At 37.9% G+C, this 17,715-nt stretch overlaps 1 protein-coding gene across 3 annotated transcripts in view; it reads right to left on the reverse strand.

The window, feature by feature from the left end:
• Positions 1-423: 423 nt before the first annotated feature.
• The window catches only part of LOC106063065 (histone deacetylase 6-like), a 189,063-nt gene continuing 171,771 nt past the window's right edge, over positions 424-17,715 (reverse strand). For all 3 annotated transcript variants that reach the window (XM_056025926.1, XM_056025924.1, XM_056025925.1), the window contains 3 exons: positions 4,911-5,066; positions 3,341-3,469; positions 424-2,441 (listed from right to left, as the gene is read on the reverse strand). In XM_056025926.1, the coding sequence (XP_055881901.1) occupies positions 2,385-2,441; positions 3,341-3,469; positions 4,911-5,066 (342 nt within the window). In that variant the 3' untranslated portion in view covers positions 424-2,384. The remainder of the gene's footprint in view (positions 2,442-3,340; positions 3,470-4,910; positions 5,067-17,715) is intronic.

Here is a 17,715-nt window from a genome sequence, read left to right on the forward strand (position 1 = left end):
GAAACTACTTTCTTATAGTACCTCTTAAGGATGAATTAAAAAAAAAAAATGCAAGTTATAAATAAATGCAGAATAAAGATTTTTAAAAATCCCATCATAATGTAATATTTTAAATGATATTCTGGAATTGATTTTGCAGTAAAAAAAAATCTAATTGTAATAAATATCTAGATGTAAACATTTGGCGACTGTTTTTCCTATAGTTCCATTATAACCAGGGCTTTTTTTGTGATTGTACGCACTGTTTTGAAAAAATTATTACTTTTTAAAAAAATTTTATATGAATATAAATAATATTATATTATAATTTTTAGTAGTTAAAAGTTAGGTAATCAACTACTGAGTATTAGCGCCTATTTTTTTACAAAAAAAAAAAAGCACTGATTATAACCATAAGTGTGTGCAATTCAGAAACACAAATGGTAAGAAATAAACTGTTTACGACTTTATTGTTGAATTTATAAAAAGTAAATACATCAATGAATATTAATTTTAAAAGCACAAACATTAAAACACATATAATATGCTAATATCTATGAATGTTAATAGTTTCATGACACTGCTTATTTAGCAGCTGTAAATATGATAATACAAATATTTGCAGGCTTTTCTTTAAAACCCTCACTTTATACTAAATCTCTGTACAATTCTAACCAACAACATGCAACAAAAGGCCTTGCAGTGGCATGATCAAAGCAATTAATTGATAGAGGGTGTTCTATTCACATTATGATGATTAAAATAGGTCTCAACTTTCTGTTAAAAAAAAACAAACAAATATTTCCAAAAAGATATAATGTTAGGAAATGTATAGAGGAAACAAAATAAGCAACATTATACTAGATAAGTTTGACTTCAGTTACTTAGAATAGTAATTCATTATAAGTGTAGGACTCACAGCTACACAGAATGTGTCACATACATTGTTATTCACCCTTTTTTTTTACATTTAAATTTCAAGATTAATGCACGTTTCACTCAATATTATCTTTATCGATCTTGTTGATTCAAGACATGATTAAATACAACTATAGTGATACATATGAAATGATTAAATGAAACCTACTGAGAAAACAAAACTAATATATTCTAATTGTGATCAAAGTGATGAAGTAACAGAATTCATAATAATTGCTACATCTAAAATAAAAATCTTTTTAGTTTTTCACATAAAATTTATCAAACCTTTATCCTTATCATCCAGTCAATTCTATTACATATTGTAAATGAAAGTAATTCTATTCAAATAATTTCATCGTTCTGCAGATGTGTAAGTTTGAAACAAGTTTTTTGTGTCCTCCAGAAACAAAAAAAAATAAATAAATTTGCCAGAGCCTCCAAAGGAAAATGTTTAAATGTTTTCTAAGGTTATTACAGACATAGGAAAAGTCACAACATTTTGTATGCAATCCCTTAAAATCACCTTGTGAAAAAACAAATTGAGAACCTTTAAAATCTTGTTTAACATTCATAAAAGTTTTAAAGCTGAAACCAAAAAAATAAAAATAAATGCACTTTGAAGAAAAGATATACCACAAAACACTGACTCACTTAGACTAGTTCATCTTGGGGAGGGGGGGGGGGAAATGTCAAGATGTTTTAAAGAGATCAAAAGTACCATTAACTAAAACAAAGAAATCTAAACTATTATCTCTATGTGAATTAAAACAATGAAAGTATTATAAAAATATTTCTACTTTTCACCGGATACAAGAGGTTCACATAAACAATAGGCTTGTATACAGCTCTAGAAAGAGAGAGACATCTGAATAAATGAGTATTCATAATTAATTGAAGGTAGCTGGTGTGGTAGTTATATCCCCTGTGTGTCATAGACCATTAAGCCATCAATCATTCATGATGTTGAAAAAAATGATCTTACCAAGGGAAATAACTAAGGGATTACTGAGATTGCAAAAATATCATCAGAAACATACTGGTAGGACCACTTAACTAACTGCTATAGAAATAGCTGCTTGCTACTTGTGTTAGGAGCACTATGGTTCTACCACTGCTAATGTTCTATTTATAAAGTTCAGGGGTTCACATTTCTTTAGATTAAAATTCTGTGGTATCTTTTCTTATAGCAATCCACTCAAACAATTGACAACTTTTTGGGCCTCCTCTTCAACAAGAAAAAAAACAATCAAAAATTAAATCTAAAAATGGTTGGCAACAATAGTGGGGAGGGGGGCCCAACATACTGGTGTTAGAACTTCTGAATACAAATTTGTTATCTGGATATCTCGGAACACAGTAAATAATTAATCAAGTTGATAATAGAGCTAATAGCTGATCATGAAACTCTGTAGGACCACATAGAAATAGAGCTGTGAAAAAGAAAATCAAATGCTACTATAGAGAGCATCTGAAAGTCTTGACCATCAAAGTGTTTCCCCAAACTTGCTCAGGTGAGCAGAACTCTTTATGGGCAAAAGAACCTAAATAAAATAAAAAAAAGCAGTTGATTAAAAACAAACATTCTTGAAAATTAAAAGAAGTTAAGAGATAATTTTAATCATTCCTATGACAGAATGCATGCATTAACAAAATATAAAATCATGGAGACTTTTGTCTTACAATAATTTTTTCACAACAAATATAAATGTCCAACAATATATAAAATTGTTTCTATAAAAAGTTTGACATGTTTCGAATGTTCCTTCAGAGTTCAAGATCATTTACTACTTAGCCCAAACCTCCCACAGCATGATGGGGGATGGCAGTGGGCAGGGTATGTACCAGGGAGACGACCACACGACAACCCTGCACACATACCTTACAACCAGAAACCATTTCTATCAAAGAGTTGGCATGTTTTTGTCATGTCTAATTGGCCAGAGTACCATTCATTATAAATAACATAGGACAAAAAGGAAAGTTCTATTACTTTTTACACTTCTAGAAAATGAAGTTTCATGTTAAATTCTTTCTTATTCCATCATTGAAAAATATTTCAAATGATGGTCTGAAGCTAAAAAAAGTCTATTTTATTTGAAAAATTTTAGAATAGATGAAAATCTTCTTAATACATCAGAATTTTACATAGTCTAGGAAGACAATATACTTTTTTTTTTTCAAAGTGGACACCTACAGTTAAATCACTTCAGTTATAATCTGTCAGGTAAAAGATAACTTATGCAAAACTAATCCATCAATTTTATTTTCAACTAGCTTCAAATTTATTTTAAGGTGTGACTATACACTTCAGCAGACCCAACATATGCTATAATCATCAAACTAATGATACCATCTTATTTCAAAGATAATATTAGTTTAGAAGAGATAATGAAATGAAACATTCCAGTGAAAACATCAACCCACTATTTTCAGCTCATACCTCATTGTCCACATAACTATCACAAGCATAGCACCAGACACTCAGGTCAGAGAAACTGAGTGCCAGGTTGTGGCCTGATTCCTCTTTGTGTTGCAGCATATGTCCAGATACAAATCTGCTGCACCCAACCTGAGTAAGTAAGGAAATGAAAATTGGAAATTAGATAGCAATGGACTCAGTGATGTTCACAGGCTGGTTTATACAGAATACAGTTTTTGGGGAAGTACTTTCTAGGAACTAAGGAAGTCTTCAGTATAAAAAAAGTGAAAATATGAAATATAATCCCAACTTTTAATCACTGCAGCAAAACTTTTAGGAAGAGAACGCACTTTTAACAGACCAGTGTTATTACAATGTCTTTTTTTTTTTTAAATTACCTTTATGAAACATGAATGGAACAGCAAGTCTCAGAGGCAGAGCTAGAAAGTACAGACTGTCTTGCCATCAGACCAAAGTCTCATCTTCTGCATGTTCAATTTCTTGTTCAGCTTCCTCATTCTGTCCTTCTCTGTCCCATATTTATCTAGTCATCCATGTCCTTCTCTGTCCCATATTTATCTAGTCATTCATGTCCTTCTCTGTCCCATATTTATCTAGTCATTCTATCTATCTCTGTCCAATATTTATCTAGTCATTCTGTCCTTGTCCCATATTTATCTAGTCATTCATGTCCTTCTCTGTCCAATATTTATCAAGTCATTCTGTCCTTCTCTGTCCCATATTTATCTAGTCATTCATGTCCTTCTCTGTCCAATATTTATCTAGTCATTCATGTCCTTCTCTGTCCCATATTTATCAAGTCATTCTGTCCTTGTCCCATATTTATCTAGTCATTCTATCTATCTCTGTCCAATATTTATCAAGTCATCCATGTCCTTCTCTGTCCAATATTTATCTAGTCATTCTGTCCTTGTCCCATATTTATCTAGTCATTCATGTCCTTCTCTGTCCAATATTTATCAAGTCATTCTGTCCTTCTCTATCCAATATTTATCAAGTCATTCATGTCCTTCTCTGTCCCATATTTATCTAGTCATTCTGTCCTTCTCTGTTCCATATTTATCTAGTCATTCATGTCCTTCTCTGTCCCATATTTTTCTAGTCATTCATGTCCTTCTCTGTCCAATATTTATCTAGTCATTCATGTCCTTCTCTGTCCCATATTTATCTAGTCATCCATGTCCTTCTCTGTCCCATATTTATCAAGTCATTCATGTCCTTCTCTGTCCAATATTTATCAAGTCATTCATGTCCTTCTCTGTCCCATATTTATCAAGTCATTCTGTCCTTTATCTCAAACCTCTTTACTTTATTACTCTAAATGATGTTGACAGGGGAAAAAAGTACTTTTATTTAAAGCACAGCATCAGCAGCTGTCCAGCTTTAATAGTTTTTTTGTACTAAACATTCATGTTCTACATGTAAGATGTTGATTAAAATATTTGGAAATATACTTAACATCATATAGACATTTTAAATCAATTTCAATATCCCAGTGATAGAAGTTATATAATTTTTAAACAGTTAAAAGCAAGTCATGAAATATTGATTGAAAAGAACATCCACCTACAGTGTAACAAGCTAAACAGATCCAGTTCTCTGTCTGGTCACCACAAGTACTGCACATTTCATGAACATTAATGCTGGAAGCAGGCAATGGAGAGACTTCAGTCAGATGTGGACACCAGGGCAATGGCGCTACAGCATACATCTGCTCCACCCCTTTCTGTAAAGCATCAACACAAAGAACAAATCTTGAACACAGAATTTTTAAGTACACAAAAGAGAACATCAAATCGAGGCAAAACGAAATTTTAAGTACCAATAACAGCAAAACACCCTAGGAATACATGTAATAGGACAACACAGCATTGAGTATATGTAGAGAGACAACAGGCTAGGGCAAGAGACCATTGAGTATATGTAGAGATACAACAGGCTAGGACAAGAGACCATTGAGTATATGTAGAGAGACAACAGGCTAGGGCAAGAGACCATTGAGTATATGTAGAGAGACAACAGGCTAGGGCAAGAGACCATTGAGTATATGTAGAGATACAACAGGCTAGGACAAGAGATCATTGAGTATATGTAGAGAGACAACAGGATAGGACAAGAGACCATTGAGTATATGTAGAGAGACAACAGGCTAGGGCAAGAGACAATTGAGTATATGTAGAGATACAACAGGCTAGGACAAGAGACCATTGAGTATATGTAGAGAGACAACAGGATAGGACAAGAGACCATTGAGTATATGTAGAGAGACAACAGGCTAGGGCAAGAGACCATTGAGTATATGTAGAGAGACAACAGGCTAGGACAAGAGACCATTGAGTATATGTAGAGAGACAACAGGCTAGGACAAGAGACCATTGAGTATATGTAGAGAGACAACAGGCTAGGACAATAGAATTGAGTATATGTAGAGAGACAACACAGCATTGAGTATATGTAGAGAGACAACAGGCTAGGGCAAGAGACCATTGAGTATATGTAGAGAGACAACAGGCTAGGACAAGAAACCATTGAGTATATGTAGAGAGACAACACAGCATTGAGTATATGTAGAGAGACAACAGGCTAGGGCAAGAGACCATTGAGTATATGTAGAGAGACAACAGGCTAGGGCAAGAGACCATTGAGTATATATAGAGAGACAACAGGCTAGGGCAAGAGACCATTGAGTATATGTAGAGAGACAACAGGCTAGGGCAAGAGACCATTGAGTATATGTAGAGAGACAACAGGCTAGGACAAGAGACCATTGAGTATATGTAGAGAGACAACAGGCTAGGGCAAGAGACCATTGAGTATATGTAGAGAAACAACAGGCTAGGGCAGGAGACCATTGAGTATATGTAGAGAGACAACAGGCTAGGGCAAGAGACCATTGAGTATATGTAGAGAGACAACAGGCTAGGACAAGAGACCATTGATTATATGTAGAGAAACAACAGGCTAGGGCAAGAGACAATTGAGTATATGTAGAGAGACAACAGGCTAGGACAAGAGACCATTGAGTATATGTAGAGAAACAACAGGCTAGGGCAAGAGACAATTGAGTATATGTAGAGGAACAACAGGCTAGGGCAAGAGACCATTGAGTATATGTAGAGAGACAACAGGCTAGGGCAAGAGACCATTGAGTATATGTAGAGAGACAACACAGCATTGAGTATATGTAGAGAGACAACAGGCTAGGGCAAGAGACCATTGAGTATATGTAGAGAGACAACAGGCTAGGGCAAGAGACCATTGAGTATATGTAATAGGACAACAGGCTAGGACAAGAGACCATTGAGTATATGTAATAGGACAACAGGCTAGGACAAGAGACCATTGAGTATATGTAGAGAAACAACAGGCTAGGGCAAGAGACCATTGAGTATATGTAGAGAGACAACAGGCTAGGGCAAGAGACCATTGAGTATATTTAGAGAAACAACAGGCTAGGACAAGAGACCATTGAGTATATGTAGAGAGACAACAGGCTAGGGCAAGAGACCATTGAGTATATGTAGAGAGACAACAGGCTAGGGCAAGAGACCATTGAGTATATGTAGAGAGACAACACGCTAGGACAAGAGACCATTGAGTATATATAGAGAGACAACACGCTAGGACAAGAGACCATTGAGTATATGCAGAGAGACAACAGGCTAGGGCAAGAGACCATTGAGTATATGTAGAGAGACAACAGGCTAGGACAAAGGAACATTGAATACATGTAATAGGACAACACAGCATTAAGTATATGTAGAGAGACAACAGGCTAGGGCAATGAAGAATTGAAAACATAAGTAGTACAGCAATACACGACATGAAAGTATTGGCTACATATAACAGTACAACATTCTAGGAGGTGTAGGTCAAGTATTGGGTACATATAACAGTACAACATTCTAGGAGGTGTAGGTCAAGTATTGGGTACATATAACAGTACAACATTCTAGGAGGTGTAGGTCAAGTATTGGGTACATATAACAGTACAACATTCTATTAGGTGTAGGTCAAGACCAAATAAAAATTGGATCGACAGGAATTGTAATGAAACAATTATTTAAACTGTTCTAAAAAGATCACAATCCATCGACACATGAATAGGACTGACCACAGTAGAAACATGTGCGGTAGGAAACTGATGGGTCTAGAGAGAGCTGTCGAATATTTTGTTTTGCTCTAGATCCATAGTGCTGAAAGCTAGAAGACATGTAGGAGTTTTATGATTTAAAAATTTTATTGTCTTCAAATCCATTAACAAAACAAAAACAACAACATCCTTTATTAAAAAAAACAACAAACAACAAAGCTCATATCAAGTTGCATCCATTAATTTGCGTCAGTCATGTAATAGACCAACAACAATAAACCTGTGCCATTAGAACATTTTTTACCACTTGTTTTTGTTTTACGCTATTTCATGCTTTTAGCTTTCTCAATGCGCTGTGATCCTATCACTAGTCTGGACCAGTTGGGAACATATAAAGGGGGAAGAGAGAAAGAAAGGGATATATGGGGGAATTTTACTATAATCGTTTTTTTTTTTAAAGCATTTTTAAAAAAAAAGGGGGGGGGGGAGGCACGACCTGAATTCGAACTCATGGCAAGAACCTCCTCAAGCCGATATACTAACCACTCTGGCTAGTGAGGTGCTTATAAAAAAAAAGAAGATTGTATAGTTATCTATTGTTTGTTTTAAAATTACTTTAAAGCGGCGACCTATAAAAGGGGGCTAATTCAGCTAATACCGCTACAGTCACTTCAGTCAAGTACTATTTCTTTCCCTTCTTCGAGATATCAAACACATTAATTAATCACAATAGTTAATTAAGTAATTGGTTATTTTTATTTTATGGATTCTTGTGTTGTCAGGTACAAGAAATAACTTTAAAAATTTCAGCTTGATCCGAGATTGGGTGTCGGAGAAAAAAAGTGTACAAACTTTTTACCAGACAGACAAACAGAGTGAGTTGATATAAGCTTAGTAAAACAAAAAATCTCACAAAAAGCAGTACCATGCTGTTGAATAAATTTGGTTTCCAAACTTTAAAGATGAACAAAAGATTTTTTTGTAAAGATATGAAATGAACTCAATTTAAACGACAAACTTGATGATGATGTTCTTGTTAGCTTATCAAGTCAGATCACGTGACCAACATTTAAATGAACTCTTCAGTGTGAAGTGATAACAAAAGGTTGAGAGCTGCACATATTTAGGTTAATGAGGTTAGAAAAAAGTCAAACAGCGGGACCAGTTGAAATGTAGGTTGATGTATACCCGCGTACGCTATTCTGCCTCAACGAGGCACTCGGGTGGAAACGATTATTTGAGGAAGTGATTAGGCTAAATGAATAGCAAAACAAAACTCCTGTGGGAATGTCCACGGGTAGGCGAGAGCTTTCCCATTGCACGGTGCAGAGTTGAAAGAGAGCTTCCACGTCCCTGTCGATAATCCATGCGCCGTTCCTTAAGGGACCGTTACACTAATGGCGAGTCCTGCACGGTTAGCTTGGTACAGCATAGGAAAATGGCGGAAGTTCACGGTATACTAGGCCTTCGGACATGCATTCTAGTCCATGCGCCTGGAGTGCAAGATATATTTGAAATAGCAATGCTTTACATAGGCATTGACTTGGATCTCTTCCTGACAGAACGGTTGTTCAATCAGGCTTACATGCCTAGAGCTCGAAGAGCCTTCGGCTCAGCTCTTTTGATAATCAAACGGTTGATCTATAAGAGAGGTCCCAGTCAGAACTCCCTTTCGCCATCATCAAGTGTCGCTCTGCAAGTAAATTAGTCACAAAGACAAAACTTGATTTTCTTCTTTACCAAAAATTTGTCGAAAAACTTAAAAAACACAGTCACCCATTATATTAAAAACAAAAAGAAAAACATACAAAATACTTAAAAAAAACATAAATCTTATATAAAGCGTAGTGTATCAATTAGTTTGGACCAGTCATCTAATGAAATTTCTAATGGATCTAATCTGTGCGAAAAGAAATACTTTTACCAATTCTTTTTGGTTTAGCGCAATTCCATGCTTTTAACCTTTCTCAATTCGCTATGATCCTATTGATCCTACCACTTGTCTGGACCAGCTATCCTCTCCTCTCTCACACTTACACACACATGTGTTAGACAATGAATATATACTTGAAGAAAACAAATTGAACTTATGTATAAAGTGTATTGTGTAACAGTGTTCTGGCAACACATTTAAATTCCTAGCTCGTATCAGCTGATAGTTATCATCGTATCTTAGAGCCTATGATGTCATGTCAACAGATTAGTATACAAATGTTACTAGTCACAAGAAGTCAGCTAGATAACAGTAGCATGCCTTTGAGGAAGTATTCCTGACAGGAGTCAGCTAGATAACAGTAGCATGCCTTTGAGGAAGTATTCCTGACAGGAGTCAGCTAGATAACAGTAGCATGCCTTTGAGGAAGTATTCCTGACAGGAGTCAGCTAGATAACAGTAGCATGCCATTGAGGAAGTATTCCTGACAGGAGTCAGCTAGATAACAGTAGCATGCCTTTGAGGAAGTATTCCTGACAGGAGTCAGCTAGATAACAGTAGCATGCCTTTGAGGAAGTATTCCTGACAGGAGTCAGCTAGATAACAGTAGCATGCCTTTGAGGAAGTATTCCTGACAGGAGTCAGCTAGATAACAGTAGCACACCTTTGTGGAAGTACTCCTTACAGGAATCAGCTAGATAGCAGTAGCAAACCTTTGTGGAAGTGTTCCCAACAGGAATCAGCTAGATAACAGTAGCAAACCTTTGTGGAAGTGTTCCTGATAGGAGTCAGCTAGATATTAGTAGCAAACCTTTGTGGAAGTACCACTTACAGGAATCAGCTAGATAGCAGTAGCAAACCTTTGTGGAAGTGTTCCCAACAGGAATCAGCTAGATAGCAGTAGCAAACCTTTAGGAAGTGTTCCCAACAGGAGTCAGCTAGATAACAGTAGCAAACCTTTGTAGAAGTACCACTTACAGGAATCAGCTAGATAGCAGTAGCAAACCTTTGTGGAAGTGTTCCCAACAGGAATCAGCTAGATAGCAGTAGCAAACCTTTGTGGAAGTGTTCCTGATAGGAGTCAGCTAGATAACAGTAGCAAGCGTTTGTGGAAGTGTTCCTGATAGGAGTCAGCTAGATAACAGTAGCAAACCTTTGTGGAAGTGTTCCCAACAGGAATCAGCTAGATAGCAGTAGCAAACCTTTGTGGAAGTGTTCCCAACAGGAGTCAGCTAGATAGCAGTAGCAAACCTTTAGGAAGTGTTACCAACAGGAGTCAGCTAGATAACAGTAGCAAACCTTTGTGGAAGTGTTCCTGATAGGAGTCAGCTAGATAACAGTAGCAAGCCTTTGTGGAAGTGTTCCTGATAGGAGTAAGCTAGATAACAGTAGCAAACCTTTGTGGAAGTGTTCCTGACAGGAGTCAGCTAGATAACAGTAGCAAACCTTTGTGGAAGTGTTCCTGACAGGAGTCAGCTAGATAACAGTAGCAAGCCTTTGTGGAAGTGTTCCTGATAGGAGTCAGCTACATAACAGTAGCAAGCCTTTGTGGAAGTGTTCCTGACAGGAGTCAGCTAGATAACAGTAGCAAACCTTTGTGGAATTGTTCCCAACAGGAGTCAGCTAGATAACAGTAGCAAACCTTTGTGAAAGTGTTCCCAACAGGAGTCAGCTAGATAACAGTAGCAAACCTTTGTGGAAGTGTTCCTGACAGGAGTCAGCTAGATAACAGTAGCAAGCCTTTGTGGAAGTGTTCCTGATAGGAGTCAGCTAGATAACAGTAGCAAGCCTTTGTGGAAGTGTTCATGACAGGAGTCAGCTAGATAACAGTAGCAAACCTTTGTGGAAGTGTTCCCAACAGGAGTCAGCTAGATAACAGTAGCAAACCTTTGTGGAAGTGTTCCCAACAGGAGTCAGCTAGATAATAGTAGCATACCTTTGTGGAAGTGTTCCCAACAGGAGTCAGCTAGATAACAGTAGCAAACCTTTGTGGAAGTGTTCCGCAACAGGAGTCAGCTAGATAACAGTAGCAAACCTTTGTGGAAGTGTTCCCAACAGTAGTCAGCTAGATAAGAGTAGCAAACCTTTGTGGAAGTGTTCCCAACAGGAGTCAGCTAATTAACAGTAGCAAACCTTTGTGGAAGTACTCCTTACAGGAGTCAGCTAGATAACAGTAACAAACCTTTGTGGAAGTGTTCCCAACAGGAGTCAGCTAGATAACAGTAGCAAACCTTTGTGGAAGTACTCCTTACAGGAGTCAGCTAGATAACTAGCAAACCTTTGTGGAAGTACTCCTTACAGAAATCAGCTAGATAACAGTAGCAAACCTTTGTGGAAGTACTCCTTACAGGAATCAGCTAGATAACAGTAGCAAACCTTTGTGGAAGTACTTCTTACAGGAATCAGCTAGATAACAGTAGCAAACCTTTGTGGAAGTACTCCTTACAGGAATCAGCTAGATAACAGTAGCAAACCTTTGTGGAAGTGTTCCCAACAGGAGTCAGCTAGATAACAGTAGCAAACCTTTGTGGAAGTGTTCCTGATAGGAGTCAGCTAGATAACAGTAGCAAACCTTTGTGGAAGTACTCCTTACAGGAGTCAGCTAGATAACAGTAGCAAACCTTTGTGGAAGTACTCCTTACAGGAATCAGCTAGATAACAGTAGCAAACCTTTGTGGAAGTGTTCCCAACAGGAGTCAGCTAGATAACAGTAGCAAACCTTTGTGGAAGTGTTCCCAACAGGAGTCAGCTAGATAACAGTAGCAAACCTTTGTGGAAGTGTTCCTGATAGGAGTCAGCTAGATAACAGTAGCAAACCTTTGTGGAAGTACTCCTTACAGGAGTCAGCTAGATAACAGTAGCAAACCTTTGTGGAAGTACTCCTTACAGGAATCAGCTAGATAACAGTAGCAAACCTTTGTGGAAGTGTTCCCAACAGGAGTCAGCTAGATAACAGTAGCAAACCTTTGTGGAAGTACTCCTTACAGGAATCAGCTAGATAACAGTAGCATGCCTTTGAGGAAGTATTCCTGACAGGAGTCAGCTAGATAACAGTAGCATGCCATTGAGGAAGTATTCCTGACAGGAGTCAGCTAGATAACAGTAGCATGCCTTTGAGGAAGTATTCCTGACAGGAGTCAGCTAGATAACAGTAGCATGCCTTTGAGGAAGTATTCCTGACAGGAGTCAGCTAGATAACAGTAGCATGCCTTTGAGGAAGTATTCCTGACAGGAGTCAGCTAGATAACAGTAGCACACCTTTGTGGAAGTACTCCTTACAGGAATCAGCTAGATAGCAGTAGCAAACCTTTGTGGAAGTGTTCCCAACAGGAATCAGCTAGATAACAGTAGCAAACCTTTGTGGAAGTGTTCCTGATAGGAGTCAGCTAGATATTAGTACCAAACCTTTGTGGAAGTACCACTTACAGGAATCAGCTAGATAGCAGTAGCAAACCTTTGTGGAAGTGTTCCCAACAGGAATCAGCTAGATAGCAGTAGCAAACCTTTAGGAAGTGTTCCCAACAGGAGTCAGCTAGATAACAGTAGCAAACCTTTGTGGAAGTACCACTTACAGGAATCAGCTAGATAGCAGTAGCAAACCTTTGTGGAAGTGTTCCCAACAGGAATCAGCTAGATAGCAGTAGCAAACCTTTAGGAAGTGTTCCCAACAGGAGTCAGCTAGATAACAGTAGCAAACCTTTGTGGAAGTGTTCCTGATAGGAGTCAGCTAGATAACAGTAGCAAGCGTTTGTGGAAGTGTTCCTGATAGGAGTCAGCTAGATAACAGTAGCAAACCTTTGTGGAAGTGTTCCTGACAGGAGTCAGCTAGATAACAGTAGCGAACCTTTGTGGAAGTGTTCCTGACAGGAGTCAGCTAGATAACAGTAGCAAGCCTTTGTGGAAGTGTTCCTGACAGGAGTCAGCTAAATAACAGTAGCAAACCTTTGTGGAAGTGTTCCCAACAGGAGTCAGCTAGATAACAGTAGCAAACCTTTGTGGAAGTGTTCCCAACAGGAGTCAGCTAGATAACAGTAGCAAACCTTTGTGGAAGTGTTCCCAACAGGAGTCAGCTAGATAACAGTAGCAAACCTTTGTGGAAGTGTTCCTGACAGGAGTAAGCTAGATAACAGTAGCAAACCTTTGTGGAAGTACTCCTTACAGGAGTAAGCTAGATAACAGTAGCAAACCTTTGTGGAAGTGTTCCTGATAGGAGTCAGCTAGATAGCAGTAGTAAACCTTTGTGGAAGTGTTCCTGATAGGAGTCAGCTAGATAACAGTAGCAAACCTTTGTGGAAGTGTTCCTGACAGGAGTCAGCTAGATAACAGTAGCTAACCTTTGTGGAAGTGTTCCTGACAGGAGTCAGCTAGATAACAGTAGCAAACCTTTGTGGAAGTGTTCCTGACAGGAGTCAGCTAGATAACAGTAGCAAACCTTTGTGGAAGTGTTCCCAACAGGAGTAAGCTAGATAATAGTAGCATACCTTTGTGGAAGTGTTCCCAACAGGAGTCAGCTAGATAACAGTAGCAAACTTTTGTGGAAGTGTTCCCAACAGGAGTCAGCTAGATAACAGTAGCAAACCTTTGTGGAAGTGTTCCCAACAGGAGTCAGCTAGATAACAGTAGCAAACCTTTGTGGAAGTGTTCCCAACAGGAGTCAGCTAGATAACAGTAGCAAACCTTTGTGGAAGTGTTCCCAACAGGAGTCAGCTAGATAACAGTAGCAAACCTTTGTGGAAGTACTCCTTACAGGAGTCAGCTAGATAACAGTAGCAAAATTTTGTGGAAGTGTTCCCAACAGGAATCAGCTAGATAGCAGTAGCAAACCTTTGTGGAAGTGTTCCCAACAGGAGTCAGCTAGATAACAGTAGCAAACCTTTGTGGAAGTACTCCTTACAGGAATCAGCTAGATAGCAGTAGCAAACCTTTGTGGAAGTGTTCCCAACAGGAATCAGCTAGATAGCAGTAGCAAACCTTTAGGAAGTGTTACCAACAGGAGTCAGCTAGATAACAGTAGCAAACCTTTGTGGAAGTGTTCCTGATAGGAGTCAGCTAGATAACAGTAGCAAGCCTTTGTGGAAGTGTTCCTGATAGGAGTAAGCTAGATAACAGTAGCAAGCCTTTGTGGAAGTGTTCCTGATAGGAGTAAGCTAGATAACAGTAGCAAACCTTTGTGGAAGTGTTCCTGACAGGAGTCAGCTAGATAACAGTAGCAAACCTTTGTGGAAGTGTTCCTGACTGGAGTCAGCTAGATAACAGTAGCAAGCCTTTGTGGAAGTGTTCCTGATAGGAGTCAGCTACATAACAGTAGCAAGCCTTTGTGGAAGTGTTCCTGACAGGAGTCAGCTAGATAACAGTAGCAAACCTTTGTGGAATTGTTCCCAACAGGAGTCAGCTAGATAACAGTAGCAAACCTTTGTGGAAGTGTTCCCAACAGGAGTCAGCTAGATAACAGTAGCAAACCTTTGTGGAAGTGTTCCTGACAGGAGTCAGCTAGATAACAGTAGCAAGCCTTTGTGGAAGTGTTCCTGATAGGAGTCAGCTAGATAACAGTAGCAAGCCTTTGTGGAAGTGTTCATGACAGGAGTCAGCTAGATAACAGTAGCAAACCTTTGTGGAAGTGTTCCTGACAGGAGTCAGCTAGATAACAGTAGCAAACCTTTGTGGAAGTGTTCCCAACAGGAGTCAGCTAGATAATAGTAGCATACCTTTGTGGAAGTGTTCCCAACAGGAGTCAGCTAGATAACAGTAGCAAACCTTTGTGGAAGTGTTCCGCAACAGGAGTCAGCTAGATAACAGTAGCAAACCTTTGTGGAAGTGTTCCCAACAGTAGTCAGCTAGATAACAGTAGCAAACCTTTGTGGAAGTGTTCCCAACAGGAGTCAGCTAGATAAGAGTAGCAAACCTTTGTGGAAGTGTTCCCAACAGGAGTCAGCTAATTAACAGTAGCAAACCTTTGTGGAAGTACTCCTTACAGGAGTCAGCTAGATAACAGTAACAAACCTTTGTGGAAGTGTTCCCAACAGGAGTCAGCTAGATAACAGTAGCAAACCTTTGTGGAAGTGTTCCTGATAGGAGTCAGCTAGATAACAGTAGCAAACCTTTGTGGAAGTACTCCTTACAGGAGTCAGCTAGATAACAGTAGCAAACCTTTGTGGAAGTACTCCTTACAGGAATCAGCTAGATAACAGTAGCAAACCTTTGTGGAAGTACTTCTTACAGGAATCAGCTAGATAACAGTAGCAAACCTTTGTGGAAGTACTCCTTACAGGAATCAGCTAGATAACAGTAGCAAACCTTTGTGGAAGTGTTCCCAACAGGAGTCAGCTAGATAACAGTAGCAAACCTTTGTGGAAGTGTTCCTGATAGGAGTCAGCTAGATAACAGTAGCAAACCTTTGTGGAAGTACTCCTTACAGGAGTCAGCTAGATAACAGTAGCAAACCTTTGTGGAAGTACTCCTTACAGGAATCAGCTAGATAACAGTAGCAAACCTTTGTGGAAGTGTTCCCAACAGGAGTCAGCTAGATAACAGTAGCAAACCTTTGTGGAAGTACTCCTTACAGGAATCAGCTAGATAACAGTAGCAAACCTTTGTGGAAGTACTCCTTACAGAAATCAGCTAGATAACAGTAGCAAACCTTTGTGGAAGTACTCCTTACAGGAATCAGCTAGATAACAGTAGCAAACCTTTGTGGAAGTACTCCTTACAGGAATCAGCTAGATAACAGTAGCAAACCTTTGTGGAAGTAATCCTTACAGGAATCAGCTAGATAACAGTAGCAAACCTTTGTGGAAGTACTCCTTACAGGAGTCAGCTAGATAACAGTAGCATGCTTTTGTCGAAGTATTCCTGACAGGAGTCAGCTAGATAGCAGTAACATGCTTTTGTCGAAGTACTCCTGACAGGAGTCAGCTAGATAACAGTAGCATGCTTTTGTCGAAGTACTCCTGACAGGAGTCAGCTAGATAACAGTAACATGCCTTTGTGGAAGTATTCCTGACAGGAGGTTAATGCACAGACATTGTCTACAATTAAATGTTATACATCTATGCCAAGGAGAAAAAGGAAACAATCCTAACCAAAACAAGAGTACAGTTTGATCTAATTCCAAAATGTAACCAAAATTAGTTTAGATTTCAAGTAAACAATTTTTTAGGACATCTAACAAAAGATAAAATCGAATTTGCATTGATTCATTTTTGATCAAATGATTTCTAGCCATGTAATAATATTTTCTTTGCAAACGATACATGATTTCGACTGAGACCATGAGCGGGCCACACTTTATTGGACACTTTAAACTTTTAAATCAAAGAGTTCTAGTTCTCGTGTCTGTCCTTTTATACCGAAAGTGAACTTCAATGTACACATCATTAGTTCTTCCTGAACGTTTTGGTGACATGTGTTTTCAGTCAGCACATTTTGAGTCAAAGTCGAATATATAAGAGACAGAGCTATCTAGTTGTCACTAGCAACTATTTGAAAGCTGATTGGAATATGTTTGACCCCAATAGACTGCCATATCAACCAATATCAAATAGTTGTATATCCCAAGTTTCCCCTACATTGGTGATACAATGTATACTACACACAAAGACAAGCCAGGACACAAGTACACAGACATTCCTGCATCAGTTTGATAACACAATTTAGATAAAGATTTAGATTTTAAGGTCAAGTATATTAAACACATGTTTTTTTTTTAAAGTTTTTTTTAAGGGCGTATCCACAAATTTAAGCTTTCTAGTTTGGAAAGTTGAATATGACAATAGAGCAAGAAACAAACAAACAAACAACAAACAAACAAAAAAAAAAGCGACTATCTGGACAAACAGTATAATATATTTGAAATCAGCAAGTATACAAATTATTGATGCATAATTTGTAATGCCTTGTGAAGTGATCTTTATTTAGTTATGTTTTAGATTTTGAAGAGTTCTAAGCAAAGGGGAAGTGATAAAATTCTAAAGAATGAAGTCTAAAAAATATGACTAATTTATGTATAAACAACATTTGCATTTTATTCGAAACAAATTTTATTCGAAAACGTTTCATTTGTGCATCCTTATGGCCAGTAAAAAAAAATTGAGGGGGTCAACACAAATATTTTATGGCGTAACGAAAATCTGTAAGGCTCAACAAAAATTTTTGTTTATGACCTAACAAAACTTCTTATGGCACAACAAAACTGTTTATGACCAAATAACATGTAATTCTATTTTATGACCTAACAAATGTTTTCTTATGACTAAACAATTTTTTATTAACCTAACAAAAGTTTTTTATGACCTAACAATTTTTTATGACCTAACAAAAGTTTTCATGACCTAAGAAAATTGTTTATGGCCT

The sequence above is a fragment of the Biomphalaria glabrata genome, chromosome 4, assembly GCF_947242115.1.
Source record: "Biomphalaria glabrata chromosome 4, xgBioGlab47.1, whole genome shotgun sequence".
In the NCBI taxonomy this organism is placed as follows: domain Eukaryota; kingdom Metazoa; phylum Mollusca; class Gastropoda; family Planorbidae; genus Biomphalaria; species Biomphalaria glabrata.